This window comes from Bombus bifarius, unplaced genomic scaffold (assembly GCF_011952205.1).
Source record: "Bombus bifarius isolate JDL3187 unplaced genomic scaffold, Bbif_JDL3187 scf7180000007992, whole genome shotgun sequence".
In the NCBI taxonomy this organism is placed as follows: domain Eukaryota; kingdom Metazoa; phylum Arthropoda; class Insecta; order Hymenoptera; family Apidae; genus Bombus; species Bombus bifarius.
In genome coordinates, this window is record NW_022884373.1 from 3,643,483 (window position 1) to 3,670,490 (window position 27,008).

The following is a 27,008-nucleotide window of genomic DNA, read 5'->3' on the forward strand; positions in this document are numbered from 1 at the left end:
ATCCAAGCTCACGATTTTTTCGAATTTCTTTTCCTTCGTTACATCGATTCAGAAGAATCACGAACGTTGAGCAGAGCCATAAAATTGAGAAACCAGTAGTTGTTAGTCCATTTCTACCGACAATTCGCATGGCCAAGCGGGCGCGAAATGATTCTCGCCAATGAAATAGCGACCAATGGCCCGCGGACGTTCGCAAGCCATTACAATTACCATCACGAACGTCTAATTTGCGGGTAATGGACGGCGCCGGATATTGCGTGGATATCCACGCAACGTTCGAAGTCGAAAACGTTCGATTCGTTCCATCACTGGCGCTCGGAACATGCTTTTTTATCGTTAGTTGCACGAGAATCGTGGCAACGTTTCGTGGATACTATCTATGGAGTCAATCTGAAGAAAATGTACGCGGTAACGGCAATTATTCTGTACCGTGCAAGCAATAAAAATTCATTTAGAACAGTAACGCAAAGATTATTTATTTATTCACTGGTAAAATGCTGGTAAAATCTACCTGATATTACGCAACATGAAGATATTAGACTTTATTGCAAAAGCGAGATTTACTATCTGCAGTTAAGAAGATTGACACGGATGCTCTTTGCACAGGTATTTCGAGGATTCGTTCATTGTTTCGTTAAGTCGTTAATTTTACTTGGAAGACTTCGCGCCTAACAAGGTTTATTGCATTGTGAACAGTAACGACCGCAACATTGAGCAAGACTTATGACGCGTATGATTCAGTTGCTCCCTGTTACGTTACGCTGGAAGTTGCCACAACTAGTTACTTTATTAAGATCACACTCGAAGAAGAATGGAAGTTACAAGTGTGCGAACGCGAGAGCGAAGAAAGGTCGGCTCCTACTTGTTTATCTTCGAATAATTTACTTGTTTTCGAATTCATAGAAATCTATGTAATTACTCTTTTACCCCTTAACTGTTACTATGGGGTCATGGAATACTTCATACATAAATATTGTAATTTCGTTCTAGAATAGTCGTCGCATCAACGCGAGCTGAATTAATGGATGTTATAAATTGTCACCTAAATTTCCAAACCCTTTAGATTCCACCATTCGCGCAGTCATCACAAAATGTTTAAAAAATCCTAATAAAATAACTAGATTTTTGAAGTAACGAATTTTCCAATTAAAAACATGACTCTTCTTTTATTAATTAATTTTCTTGAATTCTTCAAAACTAAATTCCATCACTTATTCAGTCGCCATTAAATTTCCACAAGCAGCGAATCCCCGGGATCCGAAGAACCCATAACAAGATTTGGAGGAACGAATCCGCCACGATTCTCTGAATAATTCTGAATAATTCTCCTCCTCCTGTTCCTCATTCTCCTCCTACTACCAACTTGGCATCCTCTGGGGAAGCTGGAACCCCGGCACACGGTTTCGCGAAGGGGAAAGGAGAAAGACGAGCGCGCGATATGACGGCGTACATAGACACGGGTTTATCTACCTGACGACCTTGCCGTTTAAAAAATCGCAGAGTGGCCGGCAGAGGCTCGAGCGGGCGGCGTGCACCATCCGCGAGCCAGTTCCGACGTAGAGAGCGGACGACTAAGACTAATCCTAACAGAGCTGCTTGTCGACCCACGTTTCCGCGCCACCGTGTTGCGCTTCCTTTCGTAAATCGAGAGAGAATCCGCGAGGAGACGGGTTGTCCATGCTCCTCGCCAGTCGACCTGTGCTCCTCGTCCGCCAGTTATCCAGCAACCAGTCGCGATTAATATGGGCGCCTGGATGTCCTGGCTGATCCTGTTGCAGCGTACGTATTTTTATTCCCTTTTCTTTTATTATTCCGATTTAATGTTCGTCTATTGGTTGACAGTTCGGAGTATTAAACTTTTGCAATTTCCGCGCAATATATACACGATTTATGTTAGGATTAAATTAATCTTCCTTACGATTCCATGAAAATATTCTTCAACGGTGTCGTTCGTACTCGGTGAATTGTCTTTAACTTAGGATTTAATCGAGTCTTGTTAAAATGTTATAATTTTTCTGTGGTAAATATTCCAACAGTGTCGTTCATGCTCGAGGAATAGTCCTTAACTTAGGATTTAACCAAGCCTCTTTGAGATTCTATAATTTTTCAGTGAAAACGTTCCAACAACGTCAATTGGTATTTGAGAAATTGTCCGTATCTTAGGATTTAATTAATCTTCCTTAAGATGATGCGATTATTCAATGAAAATATTCTCCAACAGTGTCGTCCGTGTTTGTCCACGGCTACGACAACGTGGGATTCGACGGCTGGTATCAACCGGTTCCGCATCGGCCGGTCGACATCATCACGGACGTTATTAACGACCTAGGCGTGCGGATTCTGCAACAGTACACGGCCCACGGGAACGTTGCATTCTCGCCGACGGGGGTTGGCTTCATCCTGGCCGCACTTTACGAGGGCTCGGCTGGCAGAGGAAGACAGCAAATCGCGGATGCTCTTGGTCTACCGCGAGATCGAGACATCACCAGGATCGGTTTTCGCGATATCCATCGTAGATTGAGGGTAAGAATTATCCTAGTCATTTCTGACTCTCGTTAACCCCTCCAGAAGTATCTTCAATATTTTAATATTTTAATAATTTGACGATATGGAATTGATTGACAATGCACTGAACTTCAAAACAGTTCCCTCATAAAAAATGCAGGCTATGACTTTCTGTGAAACTGCGTCTTTTCGTGCTCTTCATATTTCATTGCTCTGTTCTGAGCATCTTGAGCAGCGGTGTATGTATAAATTGTCATGCCAGCTATTTCTTTTATATTCTTCGTAAGTTTGGAAAAATCCGAGCATCAGAGGGTTAAATTCTTCACTGTTGCATAATACGTTCGATGAGTGCGATTAGACACAGTAAAGGAACACGGAAAATTTGCTGCGTCAGTTCATTTGAGGCTTGAACGCGTAATTTCTCTTCCTTAACTAGCAGTTTCTCTTCTGGTCGATCGCCCTTTTCGAACAAGTTTCGTAACGAATCAAACATCCGTGACGGGTCTATAGTAATTATTTCTGTATTTCAAAGACGTATTTGAACGCTGATGGATTCCTCGGGGGTCTAACGCTCAATCACGAGAACACGAAACTGAGGCCAGAGTACGAAGACATCCTTCGGTTCTACGGATTCGATCTGTCTATCCCTGAGGAGGAGACCAACGAAACCGAAACTACTTCTGTACCAGAAACAACTAGTGCGATGACTGAACAATCGACGACCGAAGCAAGAACGTTGGTTCCTGACGAAACTACCACGCCAAGTACAACAATAGGAACTATGCAGAGTTCTGAGGTCACTAGCGATATACCAATGTCCACTACTCCCATGGTTGAACTTATTGAAATGACCTTAAGCACCGTAGACGAGCAAGATAGATTGACACAAACTATTTCTGATAGCGCTGTTTTAACGGGTGCTACAGTAGCTACTACCCTGCCTAGTTTAGTTACAACTTTATCTACCGAGGCAATGACTACATCTACGAGCACCTTGCCTAGTTCAATTACAACTTCATTTGAAACTTCTACCACTGTTATTTCTACTACTACTACTACTACTGCAGCTACTACAACAACTTCTGAAATACCGCAGACAACCGTTACAAATTCTGCTCAACCTATAACGATGGTCACTTCCACACCAAGTATTCAATCGCCAAATGCTGATGGAACATCAAGTACGCCATCGACTTTGACGAGTACCGTTGCGATTATATCTACTCCAAGTTCAACTTCAGAGACGGCCGTAACATTTTCAACATCAATGGAAACAAATTTAGAATCGACGATTACATCTGCTATTGGACAGACGACCGTTTCTACCGATCAGGCCACCGAATCTGTGATGACGACGGAACCCATCACGGAGTCAACGACCGCGTTAACAGGCTCTACGCCAAGTTCTACGTCAACAACTACCGGAACTACTGTCATCGCGTTATCCGCAGAAACTTCAGAAACGTCAGCAGCAAATGTCACAGAAGCTTCAACGAGTTCGACGATCCCAACTCAGGCGAACGAGGCGTCGTCCACGAATGGACCACCTGCTGATGAGAATACCGTTTCAACGGGCTCGAACAATCAGTCTATCCCGAACGAGATGGGATCTACCGATTTGCCAGTCACGATCACAAGTGAAACCGGGTCGACTGGACAGCTGACCACTGTATCCTCGAGCACGATGATGAATCGAAGGAAACGTAGCGACAGGAGCCCCAGGGGATTCTTCTCTAGCTATCCAGGTAGAGTGTTTTATTTCCGTTTTATTCTTCTTTTTCTGTTATTCGTTCTTTCATTCCTCTATACGTTGATTAACAGGATGGATGAGATGAGTGTGGAGAATTTTGTAGAAAATGATTAAGACGAATGGCGAAGGATCTTAAAGCGCTGATGAATCTGGTTGGTTTATTGTATTAGGATCCGTGAAAAATAAAAGGGAGATAGAGATTAGAAATTGGGATAAATTAGTGGTTGTCTGACACGCTATACAGTTTGTAGATTTTTCGTCTTCCTTTGTGTTTTCGTGTCTCCCTATCCTTGAAGAGTAACATTATAGAGTATTTATATTAGCGTAGCTGCAAAAAGTATTGACGCATACTCCTATTTTCTAACGAAGCACTCTTTCGTATCGAGTTCTACATTTCATTTTCACAGTATCAAGTTTTTGTAGTCATCTGTGTTTTTTACACGTAGAACAATCTTTTTGACGTGTTGACTAGACTATTTAATTTTCATCTATTAATTCCGTAACTTGTGTCCGAAAATAATTTTTTAATAGAATTTTTCTACTATCTATGGTTCTATTTTTTGCATTTCAGACGAAGGAATTTGGATGCAGGACCTAGGAATCTGGAAGCCTTATTCCACGACCTTGAACGAGGCATCCGTCAGAGACTCGACGGAGATATCGTTCCTAGTAAACGGCTGCGATGTCTCCTCCGTTACGGCTTCCAGATACTTCGCAGTTCTACCTTTTGCCTATTTTCCATCGCTGCACGCAGTTGCACTTGAGTTTCCACTTGATGTAAGAACCATATTTTTCTCCCACGAAAAGCTCTCAAACATATATTTATTTTAATAATTACTATTATAATTATTCATCTAAATGTATGTCGTACGGCCGTACCGCCCGTATGCAGAAAACTATAAACTGATATGATCTATAATTACTGCGGCGACACACGAACAATTATGTTGTCCTCCATTTTAAAATCTACAATACAAAGAGTATATATTGATCAACAGATAAATGATTATACATAATATCGATGTGTGACAATTTTTTAAAAATTTCACATATAGTTACTGCGGCATATCGTCGCTTTAATGAATAATGGAACGATTAATAAAGATACTTGAAATAAATAATAAAGATTTACTAACAAAAAATATTAGAATTGCAAAATTACAAGTTGTACGTTGTAGACTTCTATAACTTTGCAATTTTATATTATACAGAATAGTGAAACGAGTGGCAGCTTGTAAAATTCATTCGTGAAATTTAATTTACTTTAACATTAAATTTATGATTGCCGTAGGAGAGAATTTATTAGTACTGATAGCTAGTAACTCGCGATTTGCCAAGTTTCACCGTTAACGGTAGTTTAATTATACAAGAGGATCCTGAACGTAAAGAGTCATCGAATGATTTCTGTACGAAATCACGTTTCTAACTCGTCATTCCAGGACCCAAGGTACAATATCCTGCTAATGATGGCGACAGACAGAAGGGACACGTATCGTTTGGCGAGAGATCTTGGAGGGAAATCGTTGAGACTCTTGCGGAAGCAGTTACAGGCTACTTGGGTCAGGGCCACCATTCCGTCCTTTATGTTGCGCGGTTTTGTCACATTAACGTCTTTCCTGCAAAGGGTACGAAGCACAATTTCGTTACAAAAAAACTGAAACAGTTATTCAGTTTGTTTTTCCTCCCGAAATAGATCGAATCATTGAAGAATAAATTTTAATAGATCAAAAGGGAACGGTTCTGAAAACCTGGCCGAACCGTGTTTTCCGGTGTTCGCCGCTCGATATTTTGCCATTAGTCGCGGCCATTAAGCGCCTAATTACTTAATCGCGTTAGTCTAGAGATCTTGAGCGCACTTTCCGTTTCTCGTCACGGCTGTATTCCGCGAAGCAGAGCGATCGGCATAACGCGTAGCCTTCTTGACGACACGTAATTCACGACAATTCGAAGCGCACAGCGAAAAATGAGAATTGTTTAATAGACGTAATTCTGGGCCCGGCACCATTCTAGTCGCGAGTTTTACGGCCGATTCCACTGTTATTTCAGCATTCTCACAGGTTTTAGTGCCTTTGAATAGACGATGTTCAGCTTGAGATAATTTGACTCTTGAAGTTAAAGTCTTTTGTTCTATTGAGCCACTTCACGCGGTCGAATAGGATTATTTAAAATCGTCGTTGACTTTGCCTGACGATGTACTATTTTTACCAGCGTTTTATCATTTCTCCATATTCTTTGAACCGCGTTATTTAACGATTCTAATTATCGTCTTGACAACTTTTCCCGTTATTTGATTATAGATTTTTAATATTTCGTTATAAAAAATTAATTTCATTTTCAGTTGGGAATTCTGGACGTGTTCGAGCCTAGAACCGCCGACCTCTCACCAATGACACCAGATCTTGGTGTGTACGCCAGAGACGTGCAACAGAGTATCGGGGTGAACATCAGAAACTATATGAAACCCGACAGAACCCACTCTCGTGAGTCGACTTATCGTCCTACCGATCCTCCATTGATCGTTCCACTGCGTCGGGACTATTATCGATACTATCATCCAGGTTTCTGTTCTCTGCTTTCTTCGTTCTACTGCACTCTTCCTCTACTTTCCTTATAACTTCAAACTCCAAGAGCTACGTGACTATATGGCGGCGTTAAATATTTTAGAAGACCTAGCATTCTTCCTTCGCAAGAATTTTTCCAATATTTTTATCCAGTATCTTCCTCCCGCGAGGTCTAGAATTTTTACAAATTCTTCCATAGAATTATACTCTTGTTAGAGGATGTCGGAGAGTCTCGAATTTCTCTTGTATGGGAAACAGAAGAGGATATCTCGGATTATCGTAGGAGGAAGCGATCAGCGATTAGCAAGGTTCGATCAGGTAATCGCTGTGACGCAATATCCACAGGTGAAATTGCGATTCTACGGTGCATGTCGTTCGCAAACAACAAGATATCGGTGGACGCGCGGCGGACAAGTGTCTGACGATGCCTTGCCGTTACTACTGGCGCGTGTCTGATCAGTTTCCCCTTCCTTTTTATTTTCTTCTTCGTATTAGATTGCTACATAAATTCTGTCAGCCAGAGTGTATCTCTTACGAATTCGATTTACGATATCCATCTATGTGACTGCTACGCTACATCTCTTTCATAAAAATTTTCGAATTCATAATTAAACAAAGACATTTTAAAGGGATCATTAATAAAAACATTTTTTAACCGGCGAAAACAAATTTAGCTACTATAAAATTAATTTCAGAATTGATTTGATCATACCTTTAGAATTTTGTAGATCTAGATTTCAGATTTAGGATTTATTTTAGAATTTTATTATATTTTTCGTAATATTAAGAATATGTGTTTGTGGAAGACGGAATTTTTAGAGACACGCGGTGAAATAGAAATCTTCGCGAAGATCGGGGCATCGCGAACTGCGCCGAATTTGATTGATTCGTCAAGGGACTATCTCGTCGTTGGTAGATTGCCGGATCTGTAACTCGATACACTCTCTCGTCGAGGTTGTTGACTGGCAACCAACGTCGTATCAGCAAACTGCATCGTGAGAATTGAACAAATATCGCTGTTAGTTTATTTTCTTTGAAAGGAAGAAAACAGATCCATATAATAGTTAATTTCTCTCTTTTACCGCGAAGTCATTAGATGTTTGATTACGCAAAGATTCTGAGAGATTCGCCTTTCCTTCGATCGTCTGTCGAATGTCGAATCGTCGCTAATTCGTTGTTTGTTCGTCCAAGAGCTGTCGTTTCCGGTTTATTGTAATCGACGCCGGCCACGATCAAGAATATTCTCAGTATTGTTATAATGTCGGCTGGATTTAATCACTGATATCCTGTGTGCCTGACTCACCGAGGGAAATAAATAAAAAGACCTTGCGTTCGTTCTCCGTTATGCCTACTAGGAATTCCTGAATCGTTATAAGGAATGCAGCTCGTAAATATTTTCATTAATCTGTCAGCTGCTTGTTTCCAATTTTCATCCTCTCTCTCAATTTTTCAGACTCCTTGTTACTCGTTTCATTTACTTAAAACTTCTTTATCATTTGCACTGTATTAGCTTATAACTGAGATGATTTCTGGAAAAAGGGTCTATAGGTCTATAATAAAAGAAGATCACTTGGAAATAACATAAGTAGTTATGGTTTGTTGGTTTTTTAATTTAGTTACTAAGTTTAATAGCTAAGAGCTACTTTAACACGATATACTTGAAAAAGAGTCTTATGGAACCCTTGGTCTTGTCTTATGGATCCATTTTTTGGAAAGCTTCTCAATTAAATAATTTTATCGAGTTTTAATAAGTAAGCGTTTAGAGTTACGAATAAGATATTTAAAAGGAATTTTTCTTTGTAGGAAATGGATTATTCGAGAGGGCAGGGCCAGTGCCATTTACAGTTGTCCATCCGTTCCTCTACTTCATCGTCGACGCAGAGACTTCGGTAGCTTTGATCGCTGGTCGGGTTAACGATCCGCTCAATTCGCGAATTTTGTAACTCTTAATCTACTTGGTAACAAAGATGGACAAGTTCCGGGTAGTAATAAACACATATGTTTATTTGACATACTTATAAATATCGTTATATATCTATAAACAATTACACACATATATATATATATTTATATTTATTAGATCTTTCCTAGTTCGCACACACCTACCTTTAAGTACACGATGTCTGTACAAAAATATCCGTACGTTGTAAATAAAGAAGGGAAAAAGAGAGAGAAAAAGAGTGACGAAGGGAGAGGGAGAGAGAAAGAGAGAGAGAGAGAGGAGATTAATTTAGCTTTTCGATTAATAGACGATTATTAAGGGCGATGGGCAAGAACTTAGCATTTTACAGAATTCGCTATACAATTTGAGTAAGATAGATGCATAATCATAGGGCTTGCAGTTGAAACCGCATCTTTTAATTATTTACGTCCTTTCTTTAACGTGGCGTTTCAACGTCAAGCCGTTAGCTAATTCTCCGCTTAGACTTCCTTTCTTTTTATATATTCATGTACAGGCTAGCAAAAAACTGGCAGACGAACACGCGGTTCGTTCGCGGCTGAGAAATATATTATTATCTTACTTATATTTATATGTATATTTATATATATAAATACAGTCCTACGCGCGTGATTTTCTTTTTATCGTTCCATAACGATCTCCACAGTCTCGCGCGGTCTGTGTTTGATTGGCTTCGCTTTCCGAGTAGCAGTCTTTAAGATAGAAGTTTCTCAAACTTCTATCCAATGTATAGATACATATATATCTTATATCTCTCGTTTCTTTTCTACCATTCCTTTTTTCTCTCCTGCTTTTTTCGTCTTCGAAGAAGAACGAGAACCATTCCTGCTCGAGTCCCGTTTGCTTCGACAAGTCTTACGTATTTGGCAGTGATTCGTGCAATCTCCTGGTTACCCCTCGGTTAAGAAATCGAAGAAACGTGCAGAGTTACGCTTGGAACTCCTATTCGGACAGTCGGTTCGTCGCAAGCTGTCGACAAGGTCCTGTGGCAAATGGTTATTTGGAAACCGGGTCAAGTGACGTTCTTCAGGATCCATGGTACGAACTTGGAGATCCTGGTACACACGCCTGGCAGATTGGCCTCCGCGCAACCAATTCCCCAGGATATGATGCCAGCGAGGAAGTACCGACCATCTTTCCCTCTTACTTGGAGAGGACCACCCGAATCACCCTGAAAATTACACGTAAGAAGCCTTTCTGAGTCTTGGAAACACGGCAAAAATTTGTTTGGTTTCAGAACAATATCAATTTTAATACGAATCTAATATTTGAAAGAATATTCATACATTGCTGTCCTGGTGGGACAACTGGAATCTTGGATATTATTTCTGTATAATAAAATATATATATACAGAAAAATAGTAAACTAAATGATAGAATATATATATAAAGTGTAAAATATAAAATGAATATGGAATTTAAAAGGGTACCTGACAAGAATCTTGGCCTCCACTCTCGTATCCGGCGCACAGGAAAATATCTGGTATGAACTCGTGTCTCCCAGCCCTCAGGAACATTGACTTACACCTATCATTACTCACTATGGGCACGGAAACCTGCAATAGATACGCAACCCTCTTTTAAATTAACAATTCCGTATCTATCTTAATGTACCTAATATACAAACTATTCAAAGTAAGTACTAGAAAATAAAAATAAGATAAATATTCGAAAACTACAGCAGGACTAAGTTTCGTATCATTAATCGTGTTAATAGAAAGGTATAAATTTATCTACAAATCCGCAAACTCATTACAAATCTTCTGTTAAAACGTGGTATACAGCGAATCGAACCTCTAAAATTGTTGAAGCTTACACTTGACAATCTTCACACAATTTTACCTCTTGCAACACAGAAGGTAGTGTACCACCTTCGCTCAATCTTCCCCAGCCGGTGACAGTCGCATTTTCGCCGATCAAAAGATCGTCAGTGGCTGGCAGGCAAATCGGCGAAATATGCGGCGCGAACGTCAATGAGCTTTCCAATCTAACCAACGCCAGATCGTATTCGTAAGTGAAGAAGTTGTACTTCGGGTGCACCACCTTCTTCGCAACTCCACGCTCAACGTAAGGCAATCGTTCTTGCACAGACGAAAAATCGTACTCGCCCACTCTAATCCGGATCTGCGAGGTCAGCAGGCTATAACAGAATCGATAACAAATATTTGTTTCGTTTTGCATTTTAGTGGCTATTGGAAGAAACAGGTAAACTGTTCGACTCTGTATTCGGGTTAATCGAGGTTCATTTTCTATACGAGAAGCGGTAACATTCGACAACGATCTTAGATTTTCTTTTTCGCTATTTTTGTTCTATCATTTTTTGACAAATTTTGAAATTAGTATTCTGAATTATTCTTATGTGGCTTGCTTCTGAGAAATCCTATCGCGTTATTAAAATGGTGAATATTCAATTATTGGTGCTAAAGTGTAACGCTCTTTACACGATTGCTTTCGGAAAAAGAAAAACGTGACATGTCGATCGTCGTGAAAAGTTCCAAGAAGCTCGTAATTCCCTAATAATAGAACGAGGAATATTACTCACTCGTCTACACAGTGTCCCGCAGTCGCGATCCAGTTCTCGTTCAGCACCGCTCCTCCGCATCGATGAGTACTGGAGAAGCCAAAGAACGAAGTACGCCTAACAGATACTTGCCAAGGCCATCGACCGAACGGTGCGTCCTTGCCTCCAACGATCCTGGTCTCCGGTCTTGGAAACAGGGGCGGTACTCCGCACTGCATACCCTTGCTTTCAGTCGCGGCAGACACGGTTAACACCGATCCAGTTTTCGCGACTGCCTCGGTCGTAGACACTGTCGTGTCAGGTTTTGGAGTGGTCGTGGTGGTCGTGGTGGTCGTGGTCGTGGTCGTACTGGTAGTAGTTGTAGTGGTACTAGTGGTAGTTGTCGTAGAAGTGGTAGTCTTCTTTGTGGGTCTAGGCCTAGCAGAAGTCTCAAAGTGAGACGTGGTGATGTAGTGTGCTGCGCCAAGCGGTTTATGAAACTCCGTGTTCTATAAAAAGGAAATATATAATATTAGTTGGATTGGTTATCCGAGTATTTCATGCGCGATGTTGGAATTTCTTAATTTTCTATATGTGAGAGAGAATCAATGATTATGAAGAGATATATATATATATATATATATATATATATATATATATATATTGTTTTGTATATTGGCTTGTGCGAAAAATTTATTGACAAAATTGAAAAATATTATGTCTTTATAGAATTCGTATATCAGTAAACAATATATATATATATATATATATATATATTGTATATGTATGTATATTGTATATGTATTATATATATATATATATTGTTTACTGATATACGAATTCTATAAAGACATAATATTTTTCAATTTTGTCAATAAATTTTTCGCACAAGCCAATATTAGTTTTCTAAGATGGTAGATGGAGTTCTTCGTTCATTTTGTATCATGCTGTTCGATGGACTGTGTAATCGAGCCGAAGGCCGATCCGCCGTTTCTTTGTTGCGATTAACAGTAATCTTTGACAAAAAGTCGCGCTATGTTTTCTTTCGTTTAGCGAAACGATGTTTTTCCTATGACGAGTACCGATAGAATCTAATTGTACCGCGGGGTACAGAGAGTATATTCTTGATCGAGGATACAACACGATGAAGCTATTGCTTAGAGGGGAACCAATCTCTAGATAAGACACGGAAGCATTATATCTTTCGTGTGAGGAAGAAGCGTTCGTGATTATGAGCAGCGTGGCAGCGGCGAGGAACCGAGGATCCTCGAGTTATTTAAGAATTCTATGATCTTATGAACACATCAAATTATGAATACATTATGAATTATGAATATTATGAATTGTAAATTAATTATGAATTACACTGATACGATCTAGCATGTGTATACGATAGCGCCTTGTTAATTGGCCACGAGTCGATTCCTTATTTGAATAGCTGGCAACACTAGACAAAATTATTAAAGGATCTTTACTATGCATGATTCTATTGCAGCAATTAAGTGAAAACAGGTGAAAAAGTAATTATAGGATCGATAGAATGACGTGTTATTCCAGTGATATTTTGATAAAGATTATCCGTAACTGCAACTTGCAAATATTTTTAAATTAAGCAGATTAGAGGTTCGACATGATGAACAAGTGATTGGACGTACTTCATGCGGTTCGGTCGGTTTGAAACTCGGCCGCGGTGGAAATGCTTCGGGCCCGTTCTGAAGAAGGCTAGGATTGTCAGTCCAGTGCGGTTTCAAGGACGGTCTCGGCGGCGTCCAACTGTTTTCCGACCAGAAATGCGAACTGCTGGTCAAAGGTTTAGTAGTCTCGGGTGAGCCCATCGGCTTTGTGGACGACAACGGTCTTTGCTTCGTGACGAACACGGGCTCTGTGGTCACATGCCAGTGAGAGGTCTGTGGCAAGGATCCGGCTGCGCTAGAATGAAAGAAAAGCTTGAAGCTGGCGCTCGAACACCGTCGTTTCGCTCGATTGTTCTAATTACTTATGGAGTAAGTTGATAAATTTGAAATTAGACTTTAATCGAGGGGCTCAAAGGAAGAAGATTGCCACACAGGACAACATTTTTCATTCGAGGAAGCTGTGGCTAAGATCATACTTCTAATAGGAAAATCTATGCTTCCGGACTTTGAAATATTATTATGCCATATTTACAGGGCATCTGATGATAAAATTCTGTATGTGAATTTATGGCTTGTGCATTTGCAAACATTGAAACATATTGTTATACGTATTAGCAATACAGTATAAATTCATACTGAAAGTCTTCAGGCGAATTTTATATACTTTTAGAGTGTTTAGAAATGATACAAAAAGAATTTTCAATTAAAATTTCAAGCTACGACTTTAAGTCACGTAAAGACATAGTCGAATACCTGGTAGTGGACTGTTGACTGAAATATGTCGGTCTGACAGTGGTGGAGGTTTTCGTAACCGTGCTGGGACTATTGGGTTTTGAGATGAAATTCGGCCTGGTATCTGGTTGATCGTTCATCAGAATCGGTCGAGAGGTGGTGGTCGTTTTTATCGAAAAATATGGTTTCGAGAAGTCTGTTGTAGGTTTCGGGGATACTGGTTTGGTCGCCCATTGTGGACGTTCCGTATGAATGAAGTTCAAACTTGGATGAGGGTCCTTGACAGATTCCTGGATGGAAGATAAAACATTTCTGAATTTTATTTTCAATTCGAGTCCCTCGAGATTTAAGTATTTCGAATTTGTTAGATAATATTGGCAATTTGTGATACTACTAACTCGTAATTTGGAATTTGTAAAGCTTCATTAACCGTATACGTTCTATTGTATTATATAAAGAGCCCGAAATAAGAACAGTTATTTTTGAACGTTATTACCAAATACTCACATTTTCATCGACTGAATTAACACTGGGTCTATGTATCGACTCTTGCACGCTCAAATCAGCATCCCCGGTCTTACTATCATCCGGTCTCGACTCGGACGGTCTTTGGTTGTTAGGCCTATTGTGCCTTATACCTTCACCTTCACTGGAAGCATGTTCTTTCGCCGGTAATCTAATCACCAATGTATTGTGTCCAGTGTCCACCTTATCCTTGAATCCCTGAAGATGACTCTGAAAACTTCCATGCGTCGTATCTTTCTCTTTGATATTTGTATGCTGACCACTTTCCGGTCTTGTCTTCTGAATATTCAAGGAATCATGATGACCAGGTTTCTTCGTATTCTGACTACTATCCTCCCAAACACCTCCAGGTCTTTTCGAATTCTGTGATCCTTTCTCCCAAAGCTCGGAAGATCCTGGTCTCCTAGTATTCTGAGATCCCTTTTCCGAAAGCTCGGAAGATCCAGGTCTCCTAGTACTTTGAGATCCCTTCTCGCACAGATCAGAGGATCCAGGTCTTCTAGTACTTTGAGATCCTTTCTCGCACAGATCCGAGGATATAGGTTTCCTAGTACTTTGAGATCCTTTCTCCCAATGAACCAAGGATCCAGATCCAGGTCTCTTGGTGCTCTGAGACCCTTTGTCCCAAGATTCTGACGAACCTGGTCTCTTCGTGCTCTGAGAGCCCTTCTCCCAGAAATTCGACGAGGCAGGCACCGCCGAAGTTTGAATTCTGTCCTTGTGATCGGACGTGGGTTTCGCGTGCGGTCTTTTTTGCAGCGGCCTAGCGGAACCGGCCGAGAGCGGTTTGTGCGGTCTGCTGGACCCTCCGGAAGACACCGGCGTCTCGGATGGATGGTGACTCGGTCTAGCGGTGCTCGAGTCCGTGACGAGGAAGCTGGAGAGGGAGGTCAACGTTGGCCTGGTCGATTCGTTGCCCAGTGCCTCCGCTAGGGTTGGTCTCAATGGATCAGATGAGGAGGATGAAGCGTGTTGATGGTACTGATGTTGGTGGTGTTGAAGATTGGACGCGGTGATCGCGTTCGTTGTCGTATTGTGCACACAACAGCTGCCGAACATGAACGTGTCCACGCACACGCCCACGTGCGTGCCCTCTGATTTAATGCACTCCCACACGAACATGCACGTGCCTTCTTTGGACTCTGGCCCGGGGACTCGACAGGGTTTCGGGGTGATTTTGTAACCTACGCATAGATGATTGACATCTTTGGTACCATATTTTAATTTTTCCGAAGTTTCTTTATGGTTAGCATTGTAAGAAGTTAAGAAACGGTCGAAGTATCTTGGATCTAGACTTTGAGACGTTCTGGGAGCTTCTATCATCCTGTCATCCAGCGTCATCCAATCGATTATTCTACGTTGGCGAATTGTATTCTAGGTGAACATGGAAGGATATGAAACAGCGGAGATAGACAATGTTATTTCATGACATTTATCGACTGCTCTGTCAAACCCATATGATGAATTTGTGTCAAATATCAACCAGAAGGATTTCTGTTATAGATTAGGAACGTTAAGTCGATAACTTTCATGATAGATTTTGATCCTATAAATTTTTCTTTATTCCAACATATGTATCGCGCGTCTGCACGAAGATTAGAAGTAGGCCAATAAGTGGACAATTAAATCCTTCTAATAGCAATGTTTACATCGAAACTAGAATCGATTTTAATGGCCCGTAACGATCTATTATACTAATGCCTGGCTAATGAGAATACCTCACGAACTCAATGGACGCTTATTTCCTTATCTCGAACACGTTGAACTAAACTTTCAACGATGCGCCTGTTGACCTATATCTCGTAACCGCGTAGTGCGTGATGAGTAACTGTTTAACTCATTCGATATCGTACCAACAAAGCTTTATAATTAACGCAGGCATCCTGGGACCTGCGAGGTCGCGCTGTTCGAGGAATAATCGTTTCTCTCGTTCAAGGACTAACTGCTGGATCGATAGTTCTTCGACACCGTGCGATTCTTCTTTGGATTTCGGGCAAATCGCTAATTAAAAGGACCTGGTACCGTTTGAGACAGAATCCGAGTTCGGTAATTGGAGCGTCGTTAACGTGCTCAACCTTCGATAGAATCTTTCGTTGGTTGGTGAAAGTGCGCCGTGATCCTCTTGGAGTGCTCGTAGTCACGTGAAGTCGGGGACGTACGCGAAAAAAGAAAAACAAAAAGGAAAAGGATGGAAAGAAGCAAGGAAAAAGCGTGTGGTCGATCGTCGAAGTGTACGGGAGTACGTAGACCTGGGCCAGGTCGTTAACCGAGACAGTAAGAGCGCGTAAACCGACGTAAATTGTCGCGGTCTCTACCTTCACGGTCTCGCTTTCTCCTATACCACGTTACCGCGTTAATTAAAGAAAAACTTTATCGGTGGTCGACGTTCGTTCGTCTTCGTGGGGAGAAACAATGGCCGACAGCGAAGACATACAGTCTCATGGATCAGAGGACATTGTCTATGATAGTTGCAGGGGCTTGAATCGTAAGAAATAGATGACTTGGTTCCAACTATCTTGTTACGGTGAAACGATAGAATGCTTGATTGTATTTCTATCAAAAGTATACGCGAATAGAAAGCGAATATACTTCTGCTCAGAAGTCTTCAGACAAACATTTTTCAGCTAGGCCGTACGTATATATTTTTCGTTCCACGTTCTTCGTTACGTAAAATTTATATCCATCGCGAAAACAACGATAAATCACGTCAATATTAATAACTAAACTCTCCTGCAAGTTACGACTTTATAATATCATACTATGACAGATAACACTCTCTAAAGCTTCACCACCTCATCACTAAAACTACTTTACGCGACGTCCTTTGGATCCTGGATTATTCCATGAAGCTTCAAACCTTTATGGACCATCCGTGACACCTCTGTGGAGGTACAAAAGGGGCGAGAATGCTTGACTGAATTGTCTGTTGGAAATATGAAACGGAACATCGGTTTCTGTGCCACGAGTGGTTGATAGAGGATCAGTCTCTTTTGCTGGCGCACGATTTTCCGCATTGTCCCAGGTAGTAATTAAAGACGGATATTAAAGCTCGTTGTTTAGCAACGTAGAGGCGGGTAGTATGGTACTGGTACGGTAATTACGTTCACGTTCGTTATGACTGTGTACATAATGCAGCTGGTAAACGGGGATAGGAATATTATGTTACCATCGCTAAGGTAGCAGAAGATATTAATTTGCTATTAATATCGCGAGCGCGTAAGGAAAGTCGTCGAGATGAATACTTTGAATTTATCATACTTCTGTAGACAGTTTAAATGGTACGGCATACGGTACATTAATTTTCCAGCGCAATTATCGTTAGTACCAGTGCAGAAATGAGACGTGCAGATTTTCTGGTACACAGTGCAGGGTTAATGAGAAGTGGAAGACTTTTCCAGTCTTATTTCGTATCTCTGGTGGTTGTTCAGGACACAGGGAAGATGAAAGTCGCCCCCTTTGTTCGCTTTTCCTTTCCCACGGCCGCGAAGCAGACGACCGACTGCACCTTGACCGAGTTCCTTGTCCAATTAGCTGTTACACATTTTAGAGGAGTCTCAATGAAGAAAGAGAAACAGGTCTCGAACAGATGAAGGAAAGAAAGATGGAGAGTGGAGAACGTTTAACGACGAAGGGTTACAGTCAAAACTAGTCATTTCTACCTAAATGAAAAAGGTAAGTATCCGTCTGAAGTCACAGTGTGTATTTTCGATCGGAAACTGTTACTGCTTGGAAATTGGGAGAGTCAGAAGGAGAGAGAGAGAGAGAGAGAGAGAGAGAGAGAGAATGATCTAAATGCGCAGGACGTCAGGCATAGCATTAAAACGAAGGGAATCCGATTAATGGCCAGTTCTGGTTCGAAAGCATGCGAGAGAGTCTCGAGCGAGGAAGTGGTCCAGCCAAGAAAGTCAGCTCGGGGAGACACGAGGAAAGGAACGCGCCTGCTACTGAAATACTCGCGTTTAAAACCACCAAAAGGAGTATTACTGACTGTGACCTCGATTCAGCGTACTGAGGGACCTGGCGATGCCCGACCACCAGAGAATTGTGGCCACGTAACCGATCCACCGCATCCTGATCCCTGAAATCAGAAATCAGAATCATTAGAAATATATTACGTTACTTATCTGCCTCTCAGAAGCTGAATGATCAACTCTACCTTTTACAAGTTACAGAATCTCGTTGCCCAGGTACATGATTCACGTTCAATTCTCAATGAACGAACGAATAACGTTCCATCGCAAAACGCGTATTTCATCGACAGAACCGAAGGAGGACAAATTAACGCTACAAAAAGGAATGACCTTTCTTTCTTGCCGTATAAAATCCGCAAGATTGAAGAAGCTGAACCTTACGCGAATCAAGCAACTATTCATCGATGCCGTTGGTTCAACAGCTATAGAATATCAATCCTCCGCGTGTTTCCAATTTCCTGTTCGACTCATCTATTTCTTCGTCGTGGAAATACGCGACAGCCGTGTATCGACGTTTCTCGTCGCGGCTATGAAACGATATAATCCTTCCATGAAGAAAATGCGCAGCTCTAGCTCGAGGGCATTGTTACGCGCGCTACAAGGTTAATCTTCGGAAATCATGCAAATTGCGACCGGCTACCGGTGGCACAGTTGCAAAACTCTTCGTCTAATCCCATCGGGACGCGGCTACGTGTGCGTCCAGTTATCCACGGGCCGAGTTACACCTGTATGGCTCGCGTTATTGCCTATGCCACAGCTCCGGCAATTTCCGATGCACCGCTGCATACAGGTGCGCGCGTGCAGATACGTGTACGAGGCTCCTTCTGTCGCTTCTCTTCAGTTTCTGTTACTAATAAGCATGCCTAATGCCTCACGTTCCTCGCGTGCCTTGGAACCGTGCCAAAGTACGATCCCTAGGTCACATTTTCGCTCTCGATGCGAGAAATCGTGCGAAGTCGAATTTTACAGACTTTTGTAGGCTACGTTTATGCGAAGTGATAGGAGAAAAATATGCTACATAATAATTCACACTCTTCGTCCTACATAAAATAATTTTTTATTATCAAGTTTTCTATTTCTATGTAGTTTAAAGTTAATTTAAATTTAATGTTTGAGAAACAAAATAATTAACAAATTCCTTCTTAATTTATTAACTAATTAATCGGAATTAATCGTAGAATTTAGAGGAATTTTAATTTCATTCTTAAGTAATTTCTTAATTTCCCAACTAATAGTTTCAACTCCTTCGTAAGTTGATTTTAATGCTTCGACCTGGATTTTCACGAACTCGTCGTTTTTCCGTATCGAAGAATAGCCTTCGTACTATAAGATAGAATGCTTAACGACCATGTTTATCGAGAGGCATTTGCGTCCTCGGTTTAACTCGTTTCGGTTGCCTAACACTATCACAGGGTACGCGAATATTTTCTCCTTCTTTCGTTATCATTTACGTTAAAGATTAATTGCTCTCATAACGTACAAAACGTTTGATTATTTCGCCTAAAGACCAAGACTGAATTTTAAGACGTTGAAACACAGGTGACTGGAACAATCCTACCTTACTACATTTTACAACCGAAGACCAGAGAAAAATGGAGTTTCAACGATTTAATTTTAAAGTCTCGACGTCTGGTTTTTCATAATGTTATATCACTGGAACGAAATGGAATGGCGGAACAATCGTTGTTCGCGCGCCTTTCTACAGTCCCGGGCGAAAGAACTCGTCACACTGTAACGGTTTAATGAAATGTGCGATTGCACTGGACCGTTCAGCCGTGCCTTTGTACTAGAAACCTTTCACGGGATTCATAATTTTTGCGTCCGCGTCTTATGAGTCCTCCAGCGCGCTAACCTGAATTTAATGCGGCGTAATATCGTGACGAAGAGGTCAGTATGTAGTCGCGAGGGAAATCGATATATCTCCCCAAGCTCTCTTACCTCGCGATGGGTGGGGTCTCCAGAGATTCAATTAAATCGACTCTCGATTAATAAGTATTGATCGTGATAAATGCGACGCACCAGGTGCGTACGACATACGCCAAGAGTCGATCGACTTTCTGTCTTCGAACTGTGATATAGACTGGCTCTTAGAGAAAACTCGCTGGAGTGTAGCTACTCAAGTAGTAAGTTCATTTTATTCGTCTGAAACTTTATATTTATATTCTAAAGTGGTATCGAGTGTACGTAAGAGTCAGTGACTGTTTTGTCTTCCAAGTTCGACCCTGTTGCGATTCTGAATAAGAATCGCGATTAAAAGAAAATATTAAAACTTGTCGATGTAAAAGGTAAATGCAATATGAAGAGAATCGAAATATTCTGTTGGAGGCGAAGCTTGACTATGGAAAAAGGATGAATATGAATGGAAATGAAAGATACAAGAGGGAACGAAAGAGGGCGAGGTCTGTGCGTTTGCAGCGCGTCTTTACGACGAGTCATCAGCGGCTATTATGCAAATAAATGAAACAGCATGGTAGTAAAACCGTGAGATATGGTGTAACGCACGATCGCGACCAGCTGGCCATGTTTCCACGCTGTGAAGATCCTTGCTTGAATATTACGCGAAACGGCGCTGCGTGCGTACGCGTTCACGCGCGTTTACACACGAGTCGCTTCGGTCAATTAGGGTATTGATTTAACAGGATTTCCAGCCCGACGCGAATCGCAGTGGAACGCTGTTATACAAGCGAGGGAAACTCTGACTATTCCTTTGTGAATGCCCATTTCGAGCAGTTCCTAGTTGCAAGTGTATGTAAATTAGCAAAAAGGAATTATATAATAAAGGACGAGGAACTTAAATAAGATAACAAGGATTATTTAATAAAGAAAAATGTAAATAAAGAAGAATATAAATAAAGAAATCGAAAATGTTTAATTACTAGTTGTCTCTTACGATATTGACTTTATGGTTTTGTTGTTTTGTATATCCGAACAATCGTTCAATTTATTTGACCAACTGTTTTATTTCTTCACTGTTACATAATTGCGTACGTATAACATCAAACGTAAAAAGGCTAAAAACACTTTCTTTGCTGCTCGATTCTTCTTTCCATTCAACAACATTCTTCCTCGAAAGAAGTTTCAAGTAGCCATCTGAATCTAAAGAAACGCTCCCTGATACCGCACTCTTCTCCCTTATATCCACTCTACTTCCTTTCTTCACGTTTCGCTAACAATCCGATTTCGGAACAAAGTTACAGCCCCTTGTTGCTGGATCGCAAAACCTGCGAACGCGCCGGGTACATCGTGTGAACGTAATTGAATCAGTAGCAGGTGCAGCCTGACCGATAGGAGAAAAACTCGATGATTACAGCCGGAGAGAAAGAGAGCACGAGGGCTGAAGGCGGCTTGTTACCGAATTCTGGTTTCGCATACCGGGTCATCCGGCTGACTTTCGGGGTTTTCTCGGTCGTTTTTTCAGGCAATTTGTCTCGTTGACACCGATTCCCCGGCGAAGGGAGTCCGACCATGATCTCCTCTGTTTTTTGTTCCAGCGGACGGATGCGGTTTTATCGTGTCTCGTATTTCAACGGCGACACACGCCAGACCGAACGGACGATCCGCCGAACCGAGCAAAATCGATATTCGATAAAAATTCACGTCGCGCCAATGTGAAAGCTTTTGTATCCCTTAGTGAGAAATCGATTTTTCTCTTCCTCTCGAAAGATTGAATGGGAAGGGCGAGTGGAGCATCAGCGAAGAATGTGCCGCGAATGTTATCGAGCATCTCGAGCAACCGTACCTACGAGTCTAAAGCCGTGTCCACGCTGAAGTAAATAGGAGCAACGTTTTTTTGTTGCTGCATACTTCGAACGGTGTTCGACAAATATCAAATCGCAGAAATATTTTGTTTATATCGTAGACCATGACGCTGCAGATTACAACAACGTGGTCGGAAAAACGTAACACGTGACGAACAAAAATATTTCCTTTTCCTCCATCTATCGTTTTCGTTGTATCGTAATAAAGATGTTTTAATGATAATACGACCTGTAAAGTCGTGTTTAGAGTTGTATATAAAGTTCTAATACAGTAGACTATGGAAATGATTCGCGGTTAGACGGTTAAAGCTGGATCGTTTTTCCGAGATGTGCTTTGAAATTCGATCGATCCTTCCAAAGGTGAATACGTACTCGAATGCAAAGTGGTCTCGGTCTAACGGCCACGAGCGTCCATCCAGAGTGATATTTCTCGGCGTGGCCGTAGCTCATTATCATTTTAAGCGAATCACGCTCGCGATCGCGGTGCAGAAAACGGTGGTATGCTCGCGGCGAATCGTTTAGTCTCAAAACATTGATTCGCGTTCAACGGCCGTGCGTCGGCTTGAACGCACGTCAACACGTTTCACGGCACATAAATCAACCGGCGCTGTTCGATTGTTGGCCACGCTTTCGAAGAAAGCTTGCCCATCTGGGTCGATTCCTCTTGATTTATGCCGTCGTTTTACGCGATCATCGCGCGTCGCGAAAGCTTCCAACGGTGATCGCGTGCCGACCATTCAACGACACGTTCCACGGAAAACATCTTTTCACGCGTCAAGGTTTATGAGCGTTATATCTCAAACGGCATCTCTCATTTTATACACTCCATTTACTGGCTAATGGAATCTTCGAACGAACTTCTGTTCGTTTCGAGATCTCCAGATACAGAATTTTCTGGGAAAATAGTGACCACGCCAATATACATGTACGTACAGCAAGTTTGATTATATATTCCGTGCAAAGTTGAATATTCAATTTTAAGATGTTGAAGATTATGCGATAAAATAACGCTATCTTGCTATGTACGTAATAGTTTGTCCAATTATTATTTGCAACCGGAATCCTTGCCACTTAATTTCGACTGAAGAGTAAAGATACGAAACAATGCACGGTACGGCGTTTGAACGAGAATTTGGGACAGGAACTTGATATCAAGTGATTCACTCGACGCGAATAAGAGTCTGTTTATCAAATCTTTGCTACTATTTTCCCTATTTGCTGACTCGGTTGAAATGTCTTGAATATTTATTTCTTTGTCTAAGTACACATGATGACGTTTAAATAAATAGTGTCGACGCTTGGAACCCTACCCTCTGTTTTGTCAGATACAGCCTGACATTTAGTATATTTAGCATAAAATTAGACATATCTCTGCTCAAATTATCGAGTGAGCAAATTTTCAAGTGATTAGACTTTGATCTACAAACGATGTTTACTGGTCTTCTATTGATTTTTGAGAGTATTGCCGTTTACATTTCTATTACCTGTACTTACGGGCTGACGATATCATCGAATAATAAGATTAAGATCGAGCAGTGATTATATCGATTTTTGTCCATTGTATGCCACATTGTACAATGTTACGATGTAGGATAATTTATCGGTGCTAATGGTCAGGTTGGTGCGTGGGTGACCGGTCGATAGGCGGTTCGAAAGCTCGTAATCTCGCAGTTTGATCCATGGTAACGCCTGGAAATACGAGAGGTCACGCGAGCCCTGTCTGAGGATGTTCCTGTTTGCAGGAGAAAATGCGGTGTGCCGTACGCATGATGGCTGATTCTACTTGCCAGCCAGGCTGTGCCACTGGAAACCACTACCGAGGGACACGCGACGACGATCGAACCCCGAAGTGGTATGCAAACATCAATTTCGTATCCGGAAGCGGCGACTACCTTGCTTGAACTTGCCAGACTAAGAATTATTTCTTTGAGACTGCACGATGGTTGCTGTTTTCTCTTCTTCGTGACTTTTATTGCCCCTTTGTTCTAGGATGTTTTAATATATTCTCGATTTTATGTGGAACGCACGAGTATCTGTAATTAGTAGATTCTGGATGTTCTTGCTGTTTATATATTTTTATAAATACTAGCTTTTTCTTATTTCATAACTACGACACGTTTACCTTGCATATATTGTATACTTCCACATGTTACGTGTATTTTCTGCATTATTGCACATTTAATTATATAATTATATTACATATTATAATATATATACTATATTACATATAATTAATTATATTTACATATTTAAATACATAAATAAATGTCGTAATTGCATGAAAATCCAAAATTTAGTAATTAATATTTTTCCTGACAATTTTCACGTAAAATTTCCAAGTTTCTGAAGTCGTAGTCAAATGGGAAGACTGTTGAGAATAGACGAAGATTGATCAAAGGAAAATAAGCTGAAAGGTATCGAGAAAAGAGAGCTGTGGAATATTTTCCAATTCCATCCTACGAGATAAGAAAACTTTGCCAAGTATTGACACCCACCAGGTCGGTAGAACATACATCCTCGAATAGAAAGTTTCGATGGAAAATGAACGATTCGTAGGTATGTGGGAAAAAGAAACGGCTAATATGAAACAGTACCGCGTCGTGGAATACTGTTCTTGTTTCCCAAACGTACCGATCATTCCATTTTGCTTCGTAGAAAATCATCTTTTCCTCTCCAGCAATCGTAATTTCGATTTCTATTTTTCCTCGCGTCCCCTATCAAATGAAAACGAAAGTTCTGTACCACGAAACTGACTCAGGACGAGCTCCTTACGCAACCCGTCACCGATATTGGACGAAATTTGAATTTTTATAGGAACGACTAGCGAGATTGAGCTCGCACATGGAGATGGAACTTGTTTCTGCCATATACGGAAATAGACGGAAATATGAACAAACGATATTACTGGTAAAACTAAATTTGGAACTATTTGCATTTATGTTGAACCATTTTGACTATTTTTCTAGATTAATATTAAAACAAGATCACTTAGCATCGTTAATCATCTCAACAGGTAATATCTTAATTGTTTTCCTTACAGATTATAAGCGGATCCGCTTCCTTGGTTGTTTTATTCACGCTATTCCTATCTTATACCATTAATTACTATATTATTTATTCCTCTGTTATCTACTCCTACATTCTTCCGCTTATTTGGCGATTTGCACGAAACAGTCATCTTCTATCAGCTACAATGACATCTCGATATATACATATATGATCGATATAAGAATCGAAATACGAAAAGAAAGACCAAGACAATAGAACGAGTAATAAGGAGAAGAGAAAAAGAAAAGTCAAGGAAGAGGAACGCTCGAAGAACAGAATGCGTGTGTCCCTGGCGGTTGCAGAGGAACTGGGCCGTGGTCTCGTGTTACTCGTCTCCCGCATGGCGCACGAGCGTCCGCAAAAAGTGACACATATTTCAGGGCAACGAGAACTCGACTGACCGCGAGCACGCGGAACATATCCGGCAGACAATTTTCACGGTCGATTCCATTGATCTTCGTATCTTCCTCGCCATAATCTACCTTTTGCCTCCGAGACAAATTTTGCTTTTACAAAAATTCTTCTCCGTACCTTCACTTTTTAAGGTGTGTTCGTCATTCGCTCTTAATCTTATAATACCATCGCAACACACAATATTCATTACACATTTTTGTTCTTCTATTCAACTATCTCTAAGCAGTTTTGCGTTATTTATATTATTTGGTAATTTTTTGAGATGAAAAGATTGAAGTTACTCGATACTAGGATTCCTCCAATTAAATTCTAATCATAGAAGATTAAGATATCTAAGTTTAATGTATAAAAGAATCGTATACAGCTACATATAGGGTTAAATCAGAGCTGTTGATGCTAGTGGAGATTGCAAGAATATTTGAAGGCGAAGAGGGACGAATTTTATAATCGACTTAATGGTTAAAGATCGATCGGACAGGTTGATCGTTTCGAGGTTGGTTACTGGAAGCGATTCGATCGGACTGGACCGAGACCGTTAAGCGTCCAGTGGTGAGGAAAGAAACTACTGCTCTACCTTACATGCTTCGAATAGTGTTCCGATCGGTGGCCTCTCTGGGGCAAGGTCAAGAAGCAAAGAGTATAAAACTGTCGCTGACTGGTGTTTCCTGGCCGACTAGACATTACGAGAAACCGTGTGCAGCAAAAAGCACACGCACCACATGACCTACTGATCCAACGGATTTATCTGATCGTAAAGTCTAATCTCGTAGAATTTATCTCAATTATTCTTCCATCAATTTCCAAGTCGTTTGGTATAAGGATCAAATTTTTAACGTGGGAAGTCTCGAGCATTCCACGCTAGGATATGTGTGATAGCAACTTTGGAATTCTCGTAAATTATTTGTCTACCGATACTTAAGCCACTTAATACAGAGTATCGGGATTAAATTCTTATGAGAACGAGCTGGTAAATTATTCTTCGACCCTTTCAGGCTATTCGCTATGCAATTGCTTTAGGATTAAATCTTCAATGTGAAAAATGTCGAGTACTCTATATCAGAGAGAGATAATAGTTTTAGAATTTTTTACGCCACTTTACGGAGAACTGCGTCAGGATGAAAGTTTTATAGTTTCATAAATTATTCTTCAATCTTCTTTTCAGGCTACATAGCATTGTATCGGAATTAAATTTTCAAGATAAAAAGTACGAAGCCTTTTATACCAAAGGACAGTATTCCTAGAATTTCTACAAATATTATTCTCATCCTTCTACCCCATTTGTTACAAAATTGCATCCGCTTCAAATTCTTACGATGTTATAAATTATTCTTCGACCTTCCTTGCAGACCACTCAGCGCGCAATTGCATCAGGATTAAATTTCCAAGATGAGAATCGTCGAGCGTTCTATGCTACAGAATACAACGGCAATTTAAAAATTTCTGTAGGCTATTTTTCAACCAGTTTGTAAATTACTTGCTACGAAATTGTGTTACGATCGAATTTTATAACCGAAGACTACTTTCAATTCTTTTAAATTATATTTCAACCTTCTTTTCAACGCCAAGTATTAAATACTCTCTGTTAAAAAGCAACATTGTCCTTAGAACTTCCGAAAATTATTACGTATCAAGTTTTTAGACCGCTTAATA

General features: G+C 40.8%; 2 protein-coding genes across 10 annotated transcripts in view; one reads left to right on the forward strand and one right to left on the reverse strand.

The window, feature by feature from the left end:
• Positions 1-1,434: 1,434 nt before the first annotated feature.
• LOC117205600 (serine-rich adhesin for platelets-like) lies at positions 1,435-8,872 on the forward strand. 2 transcript variants are annotated; one of them, XM_033444191.1, is made up of 7 exons: positions 1,435-1,779; positions 2,222-2,523; positions 3,038-4,250; positions 4,827-5,032; positions 5,695-5,880; positions 6,594-6,813; positions 8,620-8,872. In XM_033444191.1, exons 1-7 carry the CDS (start codon positions 1,743-1,745, stop codon positions 8,757-8,759), a joined length of 2,304 nt encoding a protein of 767 aa, XP_033300082.1. In that variant the 5' UTR covers positions 1,435-1,742; the 3' UTR covers positions 8,760-8,872. The 2 variants fall into 2 exon arrangements, with proteins under 2 accessions (XP_033300082.1, XP_033300083.1); XM_033444192.1 differs by having other exon boundaries at positions 1,439-1,779; positions 6,594-6,735.
• LOC117205599 (serine proteinase stubble-like) overlaps positions 8,800-27,008 on the reverse strand; it is a 77,071-nt gene continuing 58,862 nt past the window's right edge. For 7 of the 8 annotated variants that reach the window (XM_033444188.1, XM_033444184.1, XM_033444183.1 and 4 more), the window contains 8 exons: positions 18,156-18,245; positions 14,150-15,351; positions 13,664-13,932; positions 12,932-13,205; positions 11,319-11,785; positions 10,619-10,916; positions 10,207-10,332; positions 8,800-9,947 (listed from right to left, as the gene is read on the reverse strand). In XM_033444188.1, coding sequence (XP_033300079.1) covers positions 9,789-9,947; positions 10,207-10,332; positions 10,619-10,916; positions 11,319-11,785; positions 12,932-13,205; positions 13,664-13,932; positions 14,150-15,351; positions 18,156-18,237 — 2,877 coding nt within the window. In that variant the 5' untranslated portion in view covers positions 18,238-18,245 and the 3' untranslated portion in view covers positions 8,800-9,788. The remainder of the gene's footprint in view (positions 9,948-10,206; positions 10,333-10,618; positions 10,917-11,318; positions 11,786-12,931; positions 13,206-13,663; positions 13,933-14,149; positions 15,352-18,155; positions 18,246-27,008) is intronic. The other variant, XM_033444190.1, reaches the window with a different exon arrangement.